We start from the raw sequence: 22,023 nt of genomic DNA on the forward strand, positions 1-22,023 counted from the left end.
CATGAAAGCTGTGCTGTGATTGGTGGCTACTTCTTATACTACTGAGGTTGCATGAAAGCTGTGCTGCGATTCGTTGTTATATATTATACCACTGAGGTAACATGAAAGCTGCACTGTGATTGGTTGTTATATATTATACCACTGAGGTAACATGAAAGCTGCGCTGTGATTGGTTGCTATATATAATACCGCAGAGGTAACATGAAAGCTGCGCTGTGGTTGGTTGCTATTTTTTATATTGCTGAGGCAGAATAAAAGTTGCGCTGTGATTGGTTGTTATTTCTCTTACTGCTCAGGTAACATGAAAGCTGTGCTGTGATTGGTTGCTAAATATTATACTGCTAAGGTAACATGAAAGCTGCGCTGTGATTGGTTGTTATATATTATACCACTGAGGTAACATGAAAGCTGCGCTGTGATTGGTTGTTATCTAGATATATAAAAACGAATGAATGTATGTCTGTCTGTCTTCACAGCAACGCGCGACGGGTAAGCTAGTCTATATATATAAAATTGAATGTCTGTCTGTGTGTCTGTTTGTCCTTTATGCGCTACTACACCATTCATCCGATCGCCATGAAACTTTGGGAAGTTGTTGAGTACACTCCAGGGAAGATTATAGGCATAGTATATTTATGCTATGATAAATGGCGTGCGTGCGAGCGTCGTCGACAGTTACGCCCCCCCACGTAGATCGTTCGATTTCCATCATTGCCACTAATTCTCTCACTTCTCGATATTGTAGAAAAATGAAATTTGCCACGAGCATTGATTATGTCATAAATAGGAAAATTTAATGGGTCCCAGCTCGATTATTCAATTCTAAGCGCCAAAGAATTAGCATCCAAATTTTACGTACGGAATCTAATTTTCTCACTTCCCAATGTCATAGAAACTTGAAATTTGGCACGAGCATTGATAATGTCAAAAATAGGAAAAGTTAATGGGTCCCAACTCGATTATTCAATTCTAAGCGCAAAAGAATTAGCGTTCAAATTTTACGTACGGAATCTAATTCTCTCACTTCCCAATGTAATAGAAACTTGAAATTTGGCAGGAGCATTGATTATGTCATAAATAGGAAAAGTTAATGGGTCCCAACTCGATTATTCAATTCTAAGCGCCAAAGAATTAGCGTCCAAATTTTATGTACGGAATCTAATTTTCTCACTTCCCAATGTCATAGAAACTTGAAATTTGGCACGAGCATTGATTATGTCATAAATAGGAAAAGTTAATAGGTCCCAACTCGATTATTCAATTCTAAGCGCCAAAGAATTAGCGTCCAAATTTTACGTACAGAATCTAATTTTCTCACTTCATAATGTCATAGAAACTTGAAATTTGGCACGAGCATTGATTATGTCAAAAATAGAAAAAGTTAATGGGTCCCAACTCGATTATTCAATTCTAAGCGCAAAGAATTAGCGTCCAAATTTTATGTACGGAATCTAATTTTCTCACCTCCCAATGTCATAGAAACTTGAAATTTGGCACGAGCATTGATTATGTCATAAATAGGAAAAGTTAATAGGTCCCAACTCGATTATTCAATTCTAAGCGCCAAAGAATTAGCGTCCAAATTTTAGGTACGGAATCTAATTTTCTCGCTTCCCAATGTCATAGAAACTTGAAATTTGGCACGAGCATTGATTATGTCATAAATAGGAAAAGTTAATAGGTCCCAACTCGATTATTCAATTCTAAGCGCAAAATAATTAGCATCCAAATTTTACGTACGGAATCTAATTCTCTCACTTCCTGATGTCATCTATATATATAAAAAGGAATGTATGTCTGTCTGTCTTTCTTTTTTGCGCTACTACACCATTCATCTAATCGCCATGAAACTTTGGGAAGTTGTTGAGTACACTCCTGGGAAGATTACTGGCATAGTACACCTATCCTGCGAGCATCGTCGACAGTTATGCCCCCCAAAGATCGTTTGATTTCCATCTCAAGCACAAAAGCAAAAGGCATTACGAGCAACGGGATGCGTGTTCAACTACAAAATGATGCATCCGCTGAACGTTTCGCAAGACAATTGCTGGATATTGAGAATGCTGAGGTAAAATGAAAGCTGTGCTGTGATTGGTTGCAATTTCTTATACTACTGAGGTAAAATGAAAGCTGTGCTCTGATTGGTTGCTATTTCTTATACTGCTGAGGTAACATGAAAGCTGTGCTGTGATTGGTTGCTATATATTATACCGCTGAGGTAACATGAAAGCTGTGCTGTGAATGGTTGTTATATATTATACCGCTGAGGTAACTTAAAAGCTGCTATCTAGATATATAAAAACGAATGTATGTATGTATGTCTGTCTTCGCAGCAACGCGCGACGGGTACGGTAGTATACAATAAAAAGAAAACTAAACAGGGAAACAGCAAATACACACAACACAGCCACATAGCTGAAGAGCTACTGACAGCTCTATAGGCCCAAGGTAACACGTGGCTGAACCTGCACAATCTGAAACCAGGTAAGGTCGTGAGTGACAATGCAGCCAACCTACTGGCAGCCCTTCGTCTTGGCAATCTCACACACATACCTTGCCTGGCCATGTGATGAGTCTGGTAGTGCAACATTTACCAAGGTTTATATCCACTGCTGGAAAAGGCCAGGAAACTGTGCTCACACCCAGCCACCTCCCGTCTGGTGAAGGTGTAGCGACAGTTCAGACTACCACCCAACCATCTCATCTGTGATGTGCCTACATGGCGGAATTCCACGTTGCATATGTTGCAGAGGCTAAGCTAGCAGTAGAGAGCGATTACAGAGTACCAGATGGTATATGCCATTAGCAGCCACTGTATGGAGGATGGTCACTTGACGCCCGTGGAGTGGCTGCTGACAAGACATGTGCCATTTTAGGGTGACTACCCACTAGCGTTTTTTTGCTGCTGCGAATATGCAGCTTTTTTTTCTAATTGTCAATGGGGCTTTCTAATGTTAAAAACGCAAAGTTGCATTGCGTTTTTAACATTAGGAAGTCCCATAGGCATAGGCATATTCGCAGCAGAAAAAAAACGCTAGTGGGTAGTCACCCTTAACCTGCTTTGAGGAAGCAACCAAAATGGTCAGCCGTGATGACACACTAAACAGTATGACCATCCCTGTTATCTGCCTTCTGGACCAGACACTATAATTCCAAAGGGACAATGACATAGAGGGAGGAGGAAGGTACACCAATCTCCCAGCTGTCTGGCCAGTCCGCCATTACTAAACACCGCAGGGAGGGTGGCTTTGGGCAAAAAAGAAGAATGTCTTCTTCGACATGGTTCCCCACCCATGGGAAAAGTATAGAGAAGGAAGAAGAGGAGAAAAAAAGAGGGGATAATATAGGACCAGAGGCAGGAGAGGGGGCTATGCAACATTCTTCCCATTAATCACTAACCTTAGCTATTCTACATGGATGACGGGACCAGCCAGAGGACATTCTTAGGCCAGACCCTGAAGAATGTGGGCCATCACCCTTAGGCACTTTGAGTGCTTTTATGCTGCAATGCTTGCAGAAGGATCGTCACATAACCCATAAAACATCAGACTTCAGTACAGCATTTTCCCATGGCTGCGGCTCATGGCAGGCAAGCAGGAAGTCTCCGCAGCAGCACCACTACTGGTAGCAGGGGGAAATCTAACAGGGGTGTGGCATAGTTTTTTCAGCCTGTCGCAGCCTGTTCCTATCACCCTGTAGAATTCATTTTTTGTAAACTTTATGACACTGCTTTTAAAACTAGCAGCTCACCTGATGTCTACCGAAGCAACATTTTTGATAGCTCTGCAGCTGTTCCTTGGAGTAGGCCTGTGCTTGAGTGTTGTCTTTACCTGGCAGAATTTCTCCTTGTAAAATTTATAACATTGCTTTTAAAACAATCAGCACACCAGTTGTTTTACGCAGCTAAACTTTTGGTAGCTCTACAGCTGTTTTTTGTAAGCTTGTGCTTGGCACAATTTTTGATCTAGGAGACCTTATGTTGGTCTTCTTGTGTTTTCAGTGACACCCCTGTGCTACAATTGACCCTTATACCACTCTACACTATTTTGACCAATTGTTGGGAGGAGCACAGTGTTCCCCAGATGTATTGCTGCATTCACATGCAATTTGGGGGATATGGTAGCATTGGGGACCTTCTGGAGGACAAATGAGTGAACCTGGTTTTTACCCCCATTGACTTTAATGGGAGTCAAATTGACCCTCCCGATTCACCAAGATTTTCGGGAAATCAGCCCAATACGAACGCTGACTGATTATTACACTAATTATTCATCACTAATGGTGGACAGGGGTTTCCATGGGCACTATGACTGGTCTTTGACTACATAGCAATCTGCATTATCTGACATAGCCACATTAACTTCTTTAGCAATTTGTGTTACAGTATCCTTCTGTGGGATTGCACCAAATGGACTAGCATTCTCCAGGCACATCAATGAGCGTTGGGCATCCACAATCTGGTGGCCAATTCAATAATTGCCATTTTTTGGAACACTTTTGTTAGATGCTAACTGAAGCCTACTGAGCAGAGCCAACAAGACCTACCGTTTTGGAGATGCTCTGACCCAGTCATTTAGCCATCATAATTTGGCCCTTGTCAAAGTCACTCAGATCATTACACTTGTGCATTTTTCTTGCAAATTCAAGAACTGACTGTTCACTTGCTGCCTAATATATTCCATTCCTTGACGGGTGCTATTGTCACAAGAATTAATGTTATTCACTTCACCTGTCAGTGGTTTAAATGTTATAGCTGATCAGTGTTTGTCTATGGTGACAAAACCTGCAGTTTCGATGAAGAAACCTCATACATACTTAAAAAATTAGCCAATACTGAAGACAATAAATGTTAGTTGCTGGAAGGCCTCTTCTGAGGTTTGTTAGGAATTCCTCTGATTTACTCTCCGCTTCTGCATAAACAGTGTGACTTCTCTTGGTCGGTCCAACCTGAAAACAAGGTCTAACGCTCCTTCCTAGCTTTTGAAACTCTTTGCTTTCAGTGCTCTCCCCGTCCCCATTTATCTCAATGTCTCTCAAGTTATGGTTTTTTGGGAGATGGGTTTTGTACCTCCAGTTCAGCTAAACTGGGAGGCAGATATTGGTTGCACTCTCACCCAGGATGACCTATACTCCCTCAATTTGTTGTTACACCCAACAGAAAAACTGTATTTTCTACACTGCATGTATTGATATGAATTATGTATCTCAAGAGCCATTTAGCTGCACACCAATTCACAAACCAGATGGATGGAAACAAGAAAGTTCCCATTTACTGACAGCTTACAGAGATCTTGAAGTAGATGGGGAACTCGGGATTGGACATAATTTGTGGTCCTAAACGAGCAGATATACATACAATATTCTAATCTGGAAAATACAAAATATTTATAATGTAAACAAGAAGTGGGGAAAGGGAAATCTGACCCTAACCTACTGATGCAACATGACACCACCTAAAAGTGGAGCTTTCACCCTCATGAAGGTGACCCTACGTCAGGAACTTGGGGGACTTTGACTCTCTGTAGAAAGATAACATGGATACTGTTACTACAGTAAATAATATATGCAGTACAGATGTTAACCTCTTAATGACGTGGCCCTTTTTCTTTTTCCATTTTCGTTTTTTCCTCCCCCCTTCAAAAAAATCGTAACTCCTTTCTTTATCCATCGCCGTCGCTGTATGAGGGCTTGTTTTTTGCGGGACGAGTTGTATTTTTCAATGGTGCTATTTAAAGTACCATACAATATACTGAAAAACTTTTTAAAAAATTCTAAGTGGAGTAAAATAAAAAAAAAAACGACATTTCGACATCTTTCAGTGCGTCTTGTTTCTACGGCGCACAAACTGCAATGAAAGCGACATGATAACTTTATTCTATGGGTCGGTACGATTACTACGATACCAAACTTGTGTGGGTTTTTTTTTACTATACTACTCTTTTTTTTTTCAAAGACATTACATTTTTTTCAATTATTTTCTTCCGCCATCTTGTGCGCGCAATAACCTTTTTATTTTTCCGTCGACATAGTTGAGCGAGGGCTCATTTTTTGCCGGATGTCCTGTAGTTTCTGATAGTACCAATTTGGAATACATATGGCTTTTTGCTCGCTTTTTAATGTGTTTTTTCTGGGAGACAGGGTAACTAAAAAAGTGCATTTCTGGCGTTCTTTATTTTTTTTTTTCGCACGACGTTCACCGTGCGGGAAAAATAATGCGCTACTTTGATAGATCGGACTTTTACGGACGAGGCGATACCAAATACATATCTTTATTTCATGATTTAGATTTTAATAATAGATATGGCAAAAGGGGGGTGATTTAAACTTTTATAACTTTTTTTAATTAAAAAAACTTTTTAATTAAAAAAACTGTTTTTTTTTTTCTACTTTACAGTCCCCCTGGGGGACTACAACCAGCGATGCCTTGACGCTCCTGGAGTATGACGTAATGCTACAGCATTACGTCATACTGCCATTTAACAGGGGATGGCTTGATAGGCAGTCTGCTCAGGCAGCCCTGGGGCCTTTCATAAGGCCCCTGGCTGCCATGACACCTGCACGGCTCCCCCGATCTCATGGAGCGGGAAGGGGTTAAACAAGCCTGTAATGAACCAGATGAAATATCAATGCAGAAATAGCAAAAAGTCAAGCGATAGATGTTGTTGTTAGTCGTTCACGACCCTCAAGGCGAGCTCCATTCATGTTTTTTGGTTTTGCACTGCTTCTTTCAGTTGTGTGATATCCATGCCAGTATCCGCTCTGACAGTATCGGCCACCGTGTTCTTTGGCAGGCAGGTCTTCTTTTGCCACTGATCTGTCCAAGCATTATAGGTTTTTGTAGCGACTCTGCTCACATTACATGGCCAAAATCCGTGATCCATGAGTCTGGTCATCTTGTCCTCCAGTGATATATCGGGTCTTATATGATTCAGGACTACTCTGGTTGTTACTCTTGCTATCCAGGGTATATGCAGCAGCTTTCGTCAGTACTACAGCTCGAACGCATCAATCCTCCTATCAGCCTTTTTCTCCTTCTATCAGCATACATGGCTATGGGGAAAACGATGGTTTGCACTATCCTGCATTTAGTTGCTGTACTGATATCCCTACTTTTCCAGATTTTGTCCATGTTTAGCATTGTGCTTCGCCCCAATGCTATCCTACGTTTTATCTCTGGCATAGATTCTCCATCCTGCTCAATTTCCGAACCAAAGAAGATGAAGTCTCGCACGTATTCTACGGCCTCCTTCTCATTTTTTATTTAAATTTGGCCGTTTTTTGCAGTCGCCATAATTTTAGTCTTCATTAAATTCAGGTAGAGGCCTATTTTCCATTTTCCATTTTAATCTTACGTATCAGTTGCTTCAGTCCGGCTTCTGTTTCTGCAAGCAGAGTTGTGTAATTTGCGTAACGGAGATTGTTGATGTTTCTGCCACCTATCCTCACCCCGGTTTCCAATTCATCTAGGTCCATTTTCCACATGATCACTTCCGCATATAGGTTAAACAAGAAGGGTAAGAGGATGCAGCCCTGTCGGATGCCTCTGCCGATCCCAAACCAATCTGTGTCCCCATACTATGTTCTTAGATAGATGTTACAACACCACAAATATCCTTAAGACTTAACTGACAGTGGAACAGGAGAAAAGCCACTGACTAGATCAGAAATACCTTCAGATAAGAAGTATAAACCGGCATCCTCAAGGAGGAAGAGTCAAAATAAATGTGTACAGACAGGTCACGCTGATTGGTCAACTGGGACACATGGTTCCCAGCCGATCAATCCATCCATACACGAGCAGAGACGTGCTCAGCTCTGCGTCCAACAACTAAATGACATTGAGTATGCGGCAACATGTAGATTACGTAGGCTGGGACTGACGCCATGAAGTCACACCGGGTCCAATCCAACATGGCTGGTGAGCCGTAACAAAAACAAAGTTAATGAGTTGTAGTTATATAACAATAAATCATTATTTATAGAACAGGAACCACTTTTAGGTTTTGAATAGTTTTAATATCATTTAAGGCTTACAGTATAATTAAGAACTTTATTGTGTGGCTGCCGCAGTTCTGTCCATTCTGCATATCTCTGAGCTCTGCAAATAATCATTATACAGTAAAATACATTAATCAAGAAATAAATAGCAACGATACTGATACTTTCTGATGACAAATTATTATTCTGCAGCATTATTTTCCAATGTAAAAAATGTGGCTTAAAAACAGAAAAATACTTAAAAATATTACAGCACTGAAATGTTCTATCTCTAATTAAATATTGATGACTCATCCTCAGGATAGGTCATCAATATCAGATCAGTCGGGGCCTGCAGCTCAGGATCACGGCCAATCAGCTGTTTGAAGGGGCTACAGCACTCGAGTGAGCGCCGTGGCTTCTCCACGACATGCTTTTTGTAGCTGTGGTGCTTGGTATAGTAGCTCCATGCCATTCATTTGAATTGGATTGATTTGCACATAGGCCAAATGATGAATAAATGTGACATTACTGACCTGAGAAGAGGTCAAGGCACTCACCTGAGTGCCATAGCCTTTTCAAACAGCTGTTCATCGGGGGTCTCAAGCAGTGGATTCCCAGAGATCTCATATTGATGATCCATCTTGATGATAGGTCATGAATATTTTAGTCCCAGAAACCCCCTTTAAATATAGCTGTATTCTGTAGTTCATTATGTGAGGTTCAACATTATAGGAATGGGTAATGATCCTTACAAAACAGCTAATTAGAATCATGGAATTCTCAATTACCAGACATTCACTAATTACAAACTAAGACCTGTAAAACGTGTCTGATGGGGCAGGACAAGATAGCATTCCAAGAGAGTAAAACTGACTTACGCCTCCATGCGTAATCAGAGGCATATAGAGGTACCGTAAGACCCTATTCACTAAAATGGAAGCCAAATTATGGCTCCTTGCAACTCGGAGGTTTAACAGCAATGTAATGAGTTCTGAGAGCACAAATCAGAGTATATCATAAGGGAATTGTCAAGCTTTATACTAAGCATCAAAATTAAAGGGGTTGTCCAGCTGTAAACTACTTCTAGCTGATCCTTAGCATAGGCCAATAATAGTACATCAGCATGGGTCTGTTGCCTGGGACCCCTGCTGGTCAGCTGTTTGCTGGACCGCTGCACTCATTGCAGTGGTCTGACTGGGTATTACATGCCAAGTTTCTACTTTACTTCATGGTAACTTTGCCTGTAATACCAAATCAGACCACTGCAGTGGGAACGATCTGTCTGCTTCCTGCAGAAATCAGCTCAGTGCATGATTGCAGTGGCTTGGCATACAGCTGATCAGCGGGGGTCCCGGGTGGTAGACCCCTGCTAATCTACTATTGATTGCATATCCTAAAGTCCCATTTACATGGACAAATGTCAGGCAAGTGATGCCCAACACTCGTCCCTGTGTGTACTTGCTCCTGTGCTGCTGCACAGGAGCGAGTATAGCTGGCTCTATGATAGAGCGGCCAGCAAGGGGGCCGGGATGGCTGGAAGAAATTTCACTCCTCGCTCTCCCCCGCCCCTCTCCATTCATTAACACAGCGGCCGTTCAGTACTGAACGCATGCTGTTTACACTGAACGATCATCGTTCAAGAGTTTATGCAGTCTAAGGGTGACTACCCCCTACAGGTTTTTTTCACGGTGAAATTCGCAGCGCTTTTTTTTTCTGCAGGGGTCTATGGGACTTGTAATGTTAAAATCGCGATTTCGCGGTTAATTGCAATTTTGCGCGATCGCGATTTTAACATTACAAGTCCCATAGACCCCTGCAGAAAAACAAAACGCTGCGAATTTCGCAGTGAAAAAAAAAACTGTAGGGGGTAGTCACCCTAAACGATGGACGATAATCCGAACAATGATCATTCAGTGTAAATAGCAGCCGTTCAGTACTGTACGGCTGCTGTATTAAGTGACTGGAGAGGGGCAGGGGAGATCGAGGAGAGAAATCTCCTCCAGCTGCCCCGCTGAGAGCCAACAATACTCACTCCTGTGCAATAGCACGGGAGCGAGTACATGCTAGGACGAATGTCGGGCATCGTTTGCCTGAGAGTCATCCCGGTAAATGGGGGTTAAGGATAAGCCATCAATAGTTTACAACTGGATATCCCCTCTAAGGTCCCAGAAAACCCTTGAAAACCCGTTACCAGATACTAAAGGAGGACACACTTTTCCCATAATTCTACTTTTTCTAGAATTCAATTGTAGTTTTTGTGCAGAACTTACAGCATAATTATTACAGAACAGTTCTCACATTCCAAATCAAAAAAGGAAATTGAACTATAGAATCTAAAAAGTTTTCTACCTACAGAACTTTTTTTGTAATTACAATACATTTTCAACGTAAGATGAATTAGGAAGATAATTAGAAAATTAAATCTTATTCAGTATCGCCGGAGTTCTTGGTCGGAATTGGAATGTTCCAGTTTAGTGAGAATTTTTTACAGTTCCCGAGGAATAATGGTGAATGGAGACACTGGGCTGCTGGATTCCAAGTCTAGTGCAGTTAAAAAACACTCTACAGCAGCTTCATGCTTCCCCTGATCTTGTAAAACTTCTCCCAGTCCCTTCCATGCATCGTGCGATGTGCTCTGAATTTGTACAGCGTCTCGGAGATACTTCTCGGCCAGCGTGTTCCGTCCAAGTCTATACAGTATAAGCCCCTGGAGGAAAACAAAAACAGGACTTTACCATGTGAAGTGATTTATGTCACTGGGGTTTTTACAACGACTTGACATTTAACTAGTCCAATATCTCCTTTCATGGTGTTACTTATGAATCAGCCAACTCGTATTTTGTTGCTTCAACGTTAGTAAAGTAATAAAGTCTTGAAAGAAACTGTAACACGGTGTTTTGAAGACACTCGCAAGGCTAGAAGTTAAAAAATGGAGACAGAATCAACATGTACCAGTTATAAGATTTGATTCCGAAAGGGTTTTCATATTTTGGGCTATTTGCTACATAAGAACAAAGATGGAAAACCAAGAATACTGTGGAGGAAAAATAAGTTATTGACTAAATGAATGTTGTTTTCCAATACATTTCCCCATCCTTAGCACAGGCCACCAACATGTAATTGGTGGGAATCCGAGTCCCGGCATCCCTTTTGATCAGCTGAATGCGGAGCCGTTGCAAACAATTACAAAGACATTCTTAAGCAAATTAAATGGCTTTCCTCGAGAGTTTAATAGTGATGGTTCATCCTAAGAACACCAATAATCAAACATTGATGGCCTTACCATATGGAAAGCCCATCAATATATTACGATCATGCTAAGACAGGCCATCAATATTTAAAATTCAAAGAACCCCTCAAATTGAACCTTTTACTTGAGAATCAAACTTACTTCCAAAATTTGAAGAAGGAGAAAAAGGACCATCATTACCAATATGAACAAGACATTCAAAAGTCTCAAGGCCTAAACGAAAAAGAACTGTTCATACCATCTTACAGTAAACATGGCAACTGTTGCATATTTTGCTTCAGCATCTTTAGCCAGGAAGTTAAGAAGCAAATCAACTTTATGACTGATCACTCCTGCTAGGATAGTGCATGGCTTGGTGTTGGAAAGACGGACACGTGCTTACCCCACTTCACAGACAGTGTTCCCTTGGTCACATCAAGGACACATGGATCTTTCATGAAAACATTTACATGTCATGCCTGAGCTGAACGTAAAACACATTGTCTGGATCAGACATAAGTAGTTGTCCTAAAAGGATGGACATACCGTACACATAATATACTAATGTGAAGATCACAACATATTTATAACAAGAACAAAGAGTAGGTGAATGGAAAATCTGACCCTAACCTACTAATGCGATGAGACCCTAAGTAAAAGCAGAGCACTCGCCCTGATAAGGGCAACATCATGTCAGGAACCTGGGACGACCCTGACTCTCCCTAGTTGGTAAATAGGGATATTGACTACCACAGTAGATATCAACATGTACTGCATACATGTTTAACAAGTATGTACTGAACACGATATGATACCAATGAAAAATAAGCAATAAGCCAGGAGGTAGATGTTACAACACCCCAAATACCCTTTATATGAAACAAACGACAGTGGAACAGGACAAGAGTCGCTGACTAAACCAAAAATATCTTCAGATTAGAATCTGACATGGCTGCCGTGACATCATATACTTATAATTGGGGTTATTTCAAAGGAGCAGCCGGCAGATAATTATAATGCCAAAGAAGGCACTAAAGGGGTTTCCAGGATTAGAAAAACATGGCTGCCTGCTTTCAGAAACAGCGCCACACCTGTCCATAAATTATGCCTAGTACTGCAGCTTAGCTCCACTGAGGCCATTATACCACATACAACCCATTAACAATTGTGCCTCTGTTTATTTAAAGAAAGCAGCCATGTTTTTCTAATCCTGGACAATTCCTTTAAATTACTAAATTGACTTGTCAGTCTACTACAGAGCTGTATGGGGATTGTGTCTCCAGAAGTTTGGTTGCTGAATAATGAAAGTAGGCTGATACCAACTAGATTACCAGAGTATCCATTTGCAAAGTTAATTAGCTCTGTATGTTCGGCACTGATATAAACGTTCAGCCTCTTGCAATTAGTTGTCGGCTTAAAATGACCGAGTATTGTTCATCTTCCGGACCTGTTTCTTCGCTACTATAGCAGCAGCATACGTCATTTTGATAAACGTTCCTTTCCGTCTTGGCCATCTTCTATGTCACTGCTTGTTGTAATTGAATATGAAGCAATTAGCGGTGAATTAATAGACACCAGAAATTTGGGTTTGCTAGTTTGTTTCTCTGACAGCAAATTTCGTTCTTTGACGTTTCCTATAATAGCTCAATACAGAGTCTTTCGTTTTGAAGAAAAAGTCTTGGGCGGATGAATGGGAAGTAACAATCCCAAGATCTATCTGAACAATGGAGATTTTTAGAAGGATTTGGTTAAACATTTTATATTTAGTGTAACTAAATGTTACCTGATTCCTGGCTGATGCACAATCTATAGCGCTACGTGCAATAGCACGTATTAAAATTATGCTTTAAAGGGGTATTCCCATCTAATAATGTTATGGCATGTCATTGGAATACACCATAATATTACACTAGGGGAGGTTCTACCCCCAGGAGCCATGCTGATGTGGAGAACAAAAGAAGAGACACGCTAGGGTTGGGTCGTAATTCCCCAGGAAAAATTGGCGAAGGATATATGAGCGATATCACTAGCTGGAAAACCCCTTTAACCCCTTTAGTGACATCCCAGAAAATCTCCGGGGTTGTTGCCCTGACCATGCAGTTAAACCCCGGAAGATTTCCATGGACAGCATTAGTGCTGAAATGTGCAGAGCACTGAGCTGTCATGTGAAATCTTCTGGGGTTTTTAAGGCATACTCAGCGCAGCAAGCCCCGGAGAGTTCCCATGACATAATATGGTAATAACAAACCTTCCACTAAAGGGGTTAAAGTGATCCCCTGCTTTGCTACTTAATGCACACTGCTGTCTGGTTAGCCAGTGCTTATCACATGAACAACTCTAGCCAATCAGAGAATAGGTATAGTGCAAGATTTGTCTAACACTACAAATATAATGTGGGGATTAAGTAGCCTGAAGAATGAGTTGGTTATAGAGATGAGCGAGCGTACTTGCTAGGGCAAATTACTCGAGCGAGTATTGCCATTTTCGAGTACATGCCCGCTCGTGCCAAAAGATTCGGGGGCCGGCGGGGGGTGAGTGGTGAGTTGCAGGAGGGAGTCGGGGGGGGGGGGGGGGGGAGTAATTTGTCTTAGCAAGTACGCTCGCTCATCTCTAGTTGGAGATGGACTTGGAACTGGTGATCTGGAAGAATGGCAGAGAAAAACAATTGTAAGTAATATACCCCCCTCCCATTCTGGTCACGAAATAGAATTTTGTCCTGAAATCGGAGTAGTTTTAAAGGGGTTGTACCAGAATATCAAGTTATCCTCAGAAAGGGGATAACTTGCTGATTGATGGGGATCTTACCGCTGAGACCCCTTCTCCCGGACCTGAGAATGGGGGTCCTGTAGCACCCTTCCATTTCACTGGGGGTTACTGCACCCTTACAATGAAGAGCAGACTGAATGGAGCGCTGCTGGCACAAGTGCACCAACGCTGCATTCATTTTCAATGAGACCGCTGAGATAGCTAAGCGGCGCGCTTATTCGGGTATTCATTGAAATGAATGAATTGCTCACCGCACATTGCTCGGCCAGCACTCCATTCAGAGTGACATCACAGTGGGGAACGAAGCAACATCCGCAGGGACAGGAGAGTGGGGCAAGAGAGTCTCGTTCTCCAGATTGGCACAGGTCTCAGTGGTGAGACCCCAAAGATTAGCGAGTTATCCCTTATCCTGAAGATAGGGGATAACTTGATATTGTGGTACAACCTCCTTAAATATATTATGATTCTTATATTCAGTTTTTAAATAATTGGGCTCTAAGGTTTCATTAAAAAACAACTGGAGGTAAACACGGAGCAGAAGAGGGCCATCAAAACAACCAACACCTTAAGTGGGACCGGAGGGCCTAATGATAGTTCATCTTCCTGCCATCATCCTCCTTTCTTGGAGAGAAGGAAAAAACAATCCTTGTGCCTGTGAAAACTTAAATGCCCACTGAAACCCAAATCCAAATGATCCCTCTTGTGTCATTGACTTGACGCATTTCAACGAGCGATGGCGCAGACACATTTTAAAGGGACAGACACATGCCAGTTGGTTGGGGCTTACAGTGGATCATTTCTGATTGTATAAACCTCTTCAGGTCTACCACACCTTGCCTGGGCAACAGGGTTACTTGGATTCTGTTTGTTTGTGAAGCCGTTGTGGTTTGCTGGCTTGGGTTTGATCAGAACTGTTTCCTGGTCTTGATAGCTAGTTGCACCATGGTTTTCTTTATTCTGATGCCAAGATTTGGAAATACGATCTGTAGGCCATCAATTATTAGAGATTACTCTGGGGACACAATTTGGGGATTGTTTGCAAAAAATTTGCAAATTTCATCAGACTACAATCCCGGTTTTAGAAAGGTGTTAGGGCCATTTCCCACTCTGTTTACTTAAGGTTGGTGTGCCAACATGTACAACCCCACCCAGATTGTGGACCCCAGAGCGAAAAGCTGATCACCCCAGGTCCCGCTCTTGGCACCCTTGTCAATCAGTTGATTTTGCCTGGTGAAGCCGTGGACAGCAGCACAGGTGCAGCAGGAGGAATTTAGTATTACAGAACGGACATTCACATAAATGGCCCTCCTGTAATAACAGGACAGCAAAAAGTCCTTCAGAATAAGCGCCATTCTTACTGAATGGCTCTCTGTTTTGGGTCATAAAAGGGGGTGTCCCACGCAGGGGACCCTGCTCTATGACATTCATATATCTTAATAGTGCATCTGAACAGGGGCTGTGTTTTTGGCACAAGCCCTTTAATTATCTATAGGGAGGGAAATGGGGCTACCTGAGCTGTGACTCCATTCCACTAGCCCACAAGTTCTGATGGTAAGCCTGGGCTTCAAATGCCACAATGGCGGCTGTGAGTAGGACTAGTGCAAGAGGAATAAGATGCCATTTTTTAACTTTATCCCCTGTATGACCCTCACCTGCCCTCAAGTGAAGTGTACAAATAATATGATGCTATACAATAAAGGTAGAACGTACTATAAGGGGGTATGGTTGTTGCTGACTGTTTTATTGCTCATTTCATGTTCTGCTGTGTCAGTGATTTCTATGACTTTAAAGAGGGGAAGGAACGAGGAGCAGCTCTCTGAGCGGAAAAGGACAAAGAGTAGTTAATCTGTGCAGCTACACTGGAGTATAAAGAGCTGGAGATACTCCCCTGAGTCTGTGCAGCTACACTGCTGTATAAGGAGCTGGAGATACTCCTCCGAGTCTGTGCAGCTACACTGCAGTATGAGGAGCTGGAGATACTCCCCCAATTCTGTGCAGTCATGCTGTGTGGTGAGGAGTAAGAGATACTCCCTTGTAGCATGAGAAACTGCAGTGCGCTGGATTAACCCTACAGGTTGTGCATTCCTCAAGGGGACAGATGACTCTTTGGGAAAAAGGCTGAAATGAATACAAGCATTGGAAAGACTTCTGCATCCATGTTCCCCTCCTCCTTTCTGCCTGATGTGAGATAGAGCTGTCAGAGACTACATTACTGGTGACCAGGTAAGGCCTTGTGAGAAACCCATTACATGGGGAAACACTGATTACTGGGTAAAGGGCTCAGTCACATAGGCGTTTAGTAGCACGATTTTTTGTGCGCATAACTGATGCGTTCAAAAAATCGTGTGACCCAAGCCGGCGGCACCACAGAAAAAAACGCTGCTAGCAGCATTTATCTGCACAAAAGGGCTCAGTCACACAGGCGTTTTGATGCTCAAAAAGAGCGCTGCCTGCTATCCTCTGCCACAGCTGTCACAGAGGAGCGCAATGTTCTCCTATTGAATTCAGTGGAGCAGGCAATACAACCGGCTCCATTTAAAGCAATGGGCTGCCAGCAAACGTAGTAATTTTCGGGAAAGGGCTTCAAATATGAGCCCTTCCCTGAAAACCATCCTTAAAAAGTCTAAAAAAAAAAAAAATCTATACTCACCTCTCTGCAGCTGCTGGGGCTCAGCCGAGTCCAACCGGTTCTTCTCCTGAACTGCTCTCAGTAGTATTCAGCAGGCAGGGATTTTAAATCCCCGCCTCCTGAATGGGCTGCCTTTGGTTGGCTGAGCACTGTAACCAATCAGAGGCAGCTCTCAGCTATTGAATGACAGCTAAGAGCTGTCTCTGATTGGTCACAGTGCTCAGCCAATCAGAGGCAGCACTCACCCATTCATGAATTCATGTAAAATTCGCACATATCACCGCTCCCACTAAAAAGCATTGGGTCTATATAGATGCGGACTTGTGTACAAACATTCGTGTGACTGAGCCCTAAGGATTTTGAGAGACCCGATATATGGCTACTGGGCTTTTAATGCAATGCTGCTAATGTGGATCCTGTGTAATTGCCAACTGGTACACGGTCTTTAGTCAGGACTTAAACTGGCTATCTACCTTCTTTTTATGTTTCATTAAATTTGTTACTAAAAACATACATGTCAGCTCCCGGACCCTATGTGAGTTATCCCCAGAATCTACATGCTACCAACACCGTCCCAGATCAGCGGGTATACCCCGAGTCAGGTACCTGGGTACCCTCACAGTACAGTGCATAACCATTTAATGGATGCAAAGTCTTAATGAGGAGCCTTGAAGATATCAAGACATGCAGATAAAAGGGGTCACACTAAGTGAAATATCAACCAGAGAACAATGGTATGAAATAAATGCCTCCCATATTACCCCATATTTAGCTTCCTGCCAAAAACAAAAGATGGAGTTTGACAGGGGTGGCCGAAAGTTTGCATAAGGCTGTATATAATATGTCTTGTGGGCAGTGCTAAAATATGCCATTTAAGGACTCATTCACACCAGCGTTCATTCAGGCTTTCTTTCTCTCTGTACCATTTTTGGAGCAGAGACGCAATTTAACGGTTCAGTGTTTTTCTGGTTGATCCATTGAAATCAATCGGAAAAAAACTGAACGGTTTAATTCCGTCTCTCTGCTCCAAAACTGGAACAGAGAGAAAGAAAGCCTGAGCGCAGCCTGAACGCTGGTGTGAATGAGCCCTAAGAAAGTTATTGAAGTATTAGAGTTGCCCTGGGTCATTTTTCTTGCCGTAACTTCATTTGTATTAAAACCCCTCAATATTCTTAATTCCTGCAATTTACATCACTTTCCGTTTAATTAAGTGCATGTCAAATATACGCTTTCTTATGGAAATTCAGCAGCCACTGTTTCGGTGGCATTAATTCGATGCTTCTCACTCCAGGCACAGAGCAGCCTTTTGATTATTTAACAGATAATAATGTCTGCCACTAGATTTAAGGGAAATTGATTAATACGATGGAAATGTGACGCGCATATTAAACGCACCTCTCCATTCGTGGTCTCCAGACACCTACCGAGGATGCGAGGACGTCTTATTTTTCTGAAGATTATGAGGAAATATATAAAAGTAAATGTAAATTATTCCAGTTCTGAAATCCAGATTTTATGAAGACATTACTTTGTTACAAACATCCATGCTTTAAAGGGAACCCGTCAAGATTAACATGGTGTCAGACCTGCAGGCAGGGTGTTATGGAGCAGGAGGAGCGGAGCGGATCGGTATATAGTTTTTTTTGGAAATGTCTCAGTATAAATTGTATTTCACTCATTTAACCCTTGCTCACCATCCTAGTAGCTCTTCTCTGAACTTGTTTGTCTATGTTGTCTTGTTTGTTTATGTATTTTTAAGTTAGGGTGCCCAGAACTGGACATAGTAGTCCAGATGAGGTTTGACTAAGGAAGAGTAGAGGGGGATAATGACCTCACATGATCTAGACTCTATGCTTCTCTTAATACCTTCCAGAATTGTGTTTGCATTTTTTGCTGCTGCATCACAATGTTGACTCATGTTCAGCCTGTGATCACTTAGTATACCCAAGTCTTTTTCACATGTGCTGCTGCAGTTTTAATTCCTCCCATTCTGTACGTATATTTTTTTTATTTTTCTTGCCCAGATGTAGGACCTTGCATTTCTCCTTGTTAAATACCATTGTTAGTCGCCGACCACTGTTCAAGCTTGTCTAGATCTTTTTGAATTCTCTTTCTTCTCTAGTGTTAGCAATCCCTCCTAACTTTGTGTCATCAGCAAATTTAATCAGTTTCCCATTAATTCCCCCCTCCAGATTATTTATAAAAATGTTGAACACTGGGCCTAGGACAGAGCCTTGATACATTCTTCCACTTGGATGTGCAGCCATTGTCTGCAAATCATGTCCTATGAGGAACGGTTAAAGGATCTGGGAATGTTTTGTTTGCAAAAAAGAAGGCTGAGAGGAGACTTAATAGCTGTCTACAAATATCTGAAGGGCTGTCACAGTGCAGAGGGATCAGCGCTATTCTCATTTACACAAGGAAAGACCAGAAGCAATGGGATAAAACTGAAAGGGGGGAGACACAGATTAGATATTAGACGGTGAGGGTGATGAATGAGTGAAACAGGTTGCCACAAGAGGTGGTGAGTTCTTCAATAGAAGTCTTCAAACAGAGGCTGGACAGACATCTGTCTGGGATGATTTAGTGATCCTGCACTGAGCAGGGGGTTGGACCAGATGACCCTGGAGGTCCCTTCCAACTCTACCATTCTATGATCTATATTCAGGAAAGGTCATTGATAGTTGATAAGTTGGGATCCACTGCTAAGGACCCCGACTGATCAGCTGACTTCGCACTCACAACACACAGAGGTACAGAGCGGAAACAGCTCAAACTCCTGTGTAGTGGCTGTCACTCATAATTGCAAGCTCAGCTGTCATTGACTTTAATTGGAGTTGCAACTGCTACTACCAGTGCCAGCCACTACAGAAGGGTCGGAGCTAACAGCATCTTCTCCGTACCGCTGTGTGTTGTGGTGCTGTCAATGAGTGCCCGATCAGCAGGGATCCAAATGGTGGACCCCAGGCGATCACGTATTAATGACTTGATGGATAGAAGTGGATATGTTTGGGATCTATGACTGGACCTTTCCTGGTGTATAGACCTAAATCGGGAGCTGCAGGGGATTGCGTGAGATCTTTTTCCAGTGCTGAGTAGATTTTAATTTTAAAGGGTTTACCAGGCAATTTTTACTGATGTTATTATATGATCCTGTTATAGGATAGGTCATCAGTATGTGATAGGCTGGGGTCTGCTGCTCCAGATCCCCACTGATTAGCTGCTGTGGTGCCCGCTGTCACCGGCACAATGCACAGGGTACAGAGCAGAAGCAGATCACTCCACCTGTGCAGTGGCCACAGCTGGTAATTGCAGGTGCAGCGCTCATTAAAATCTATATGGGGCCCCAGCTGATCAACTATTGATGACCTAGCCTGAGAATATGTCATCAATGAAATAGCCCAAAAATCCACTTTAATTTCTATTCCCCAGACTACCCCTTTACTGGGAGAGGCATTTACTTCTTACAGGCTCCAGAGATATAAGTCCAGTAATGTATGTAGTACACAGATGTAGCAAACGTTAACTTGACATGAAGGCCTCATGTCCACGGGGAAAATCAGGCCCGCTACGGATTCTCCATGGAAAATCCGTAGCGGGTCCCTCCTGCCCCGCGGACATGAGGGCTGAAAATAACAATTACTCACCTCTCCGCACGTTCCGGATCTTCCCTTCTTCGTGGCTTGATCTTCTCTCCGTCGCGGCCGGATCTTCTTTCTTCGGCCCGGCGGATGTGCATGGCCCGCCGGCTGCGTGCCACGCGCATGCGCCGGCCCGAAGAAAAAAGCTGGGTATTGTGGTTTCAAGCTGCATATCGGTAGGGACGCGGCGGCCATCTTGGAAAATAGTGATGTGGGGAAACATCCGAAACGGAGGACAGGATAAGAAAGGAATGGCTGCCCAATTTATACCCATAGCCATAAACATGGCGCAAGCACCTTTTATATCTGAAATTTTTGAATATTCACTTCACAACCAGAATACCCCTTTAATACAAAGTACTACAAGTTATCACGAAGCCTCAGTCATGTTAGTGATTGCTACATGTGAGGGTGAAATAATATCATCACTACTAATAATGAAGTGTTGTATACCGACCAGATACACCCCAGTACGATAAATAGGCAATACCAGGGGACATCCGTAGGGGGGTGAATACTTTTTCACTGCCCCCTACAGTCAGGGGCTGGAGATAACGATATGCTTGAAGCTAAAGGAATTCTCTTAAATCGGGCATTTTATTTCTCTGAATGGAGGCTTGTTATGGCGACAGATTAAGAATGACTTATTATTGTATCACGCTGTGATATGCAGAACCTTCGGCTCAGGGAGTATAATGTGCGGTGACAGAAATGACAACCTGCTTTACTTAACGTCGACGACCTCCAGCACATGTAAATTGGTCAAACGCTGGAATGATACAGAGCTAACACGTCTGCTGCGTGTGACAAAGGCAGGAGGCGTAATAATGGCGAATTGACAAGACCTCTCGCTGGTGCTGAATCATGCGCAGGCTTCCTTCTTCAAGAAATTGCAGATCTTTAGTCATCTATTCTGCGTTTGCTCTTTTATTGGTCGCTTGCATCTTATTACCATTCTGTTCAGCTGGTTAGAATGACTCACTCCTCTGGCAACATTGTGCACCTTGCATGGGACTGCAGGAAATGTGTCACACATATCTGTGAGCGCCCCCTACTACACATATGCTGAGCAACCTGTTTAGAAACTATTTGCTGCAGTTTAATCATGGACTTTTTCACGGAATTGTGGCAAAGTCTGCTGCCAAAAAAATTCTTAGAGGTGATTTATAGCCACAGGGGTTGCTGAGTCATAAACTATTTATGGTCTATCTTTAGGTTGGGTCATCAATAGTAGATCAGAGGGGGTTCTTCACCCAGAAACCCCACAAATCGCTGAGCTGGCACCCTCATGCACTCAAATGATTTTGGCAGGAAGCAGACAGCTGTGTTCACACTGAAGTGGCCAGTCTTGGTATTACAAGCAAAGTTTCTAGTGAAGTGAATGGTAACTTAGCCTGCAATACCAAGCTTGGCCACTGCAGTGGGAACGGAGCTGTCTGCTTCCTGTAAAAATCAGCTCAGTGTATGAATATGCCGGCCCAGAGAGAACTGATCTCCGGGTAGTCCTGGGCGACAGAGCCCCGCCGATCTACTATTGGTGACACGTTTTGAAGACAAGCCATCAAAATTTAACAACTGGAAAACCCCTTTAACATTATAAAATTATAGCATGCTTGTGATTTCATGCTGGATCTGATCTGGAAGTTCCGAACAGAGCCTCCAGTGCAGATGTGAATGTGGCCTTACAGTGCGAAGGTCTACAGTTACTGACTACATATTAGTGACTTCTCTAAAAGGGGTTATCCAGTTGTAAATTATTTATGGCCTATCCTTAAGAT

At 42.6% G+C, this 22,023-nt stretch overlaps 1 protein-coding gene across 3 annotated transcripts in view; it reads right to left on the reverse strand.

Moving 5' to 3' along the window:
• TTC7A (tetratricopeptide repeat domain 7A) overlaps positions 1 to 22,023 on the reverse strand; it is a 436,415-nt gene that overhangs the window by 30,007 nt on the left and 384,385 nt on the right. For 2 of the 3 annotated variants that reach the window (XM_066595532.1, XM_066595534.1), the window contains one exon: positions 7,995 to 10,687. The exons of the other annotated variant lie outside the window; for it this stretch is intronic. In XM_066595532.1, the coding sequence (XP_066451629.1) occupies positions 10,466 to 10,687 (222 nt within the window). In that variant the 3' untranslated portion in view covers positions 7,995 to 10,465. Of the gene's footprint in view, positions 1 to 7,994; positions 10,688 to 22,023 lie in introns of those variants that run through there. 3 annotated transcript variants of the gene reach the window in all.

This window comes from Eleutherodactylus coqui, chromosome 3 (genome assembly GCF_035609145.1).
Source record: "Eleutherodactylus coqui strain aEleCoq1 chromosome 3, aEleCoq1.hap1, whole genome shotgun sequence".
Classification (NCBI taxonomy): Eukaryota; Metazoa; Chordata; class Amphibia; order Anura; family Eleutherodactylidae; genus Eleutherodactylus; species Eleutherodactylus coqui.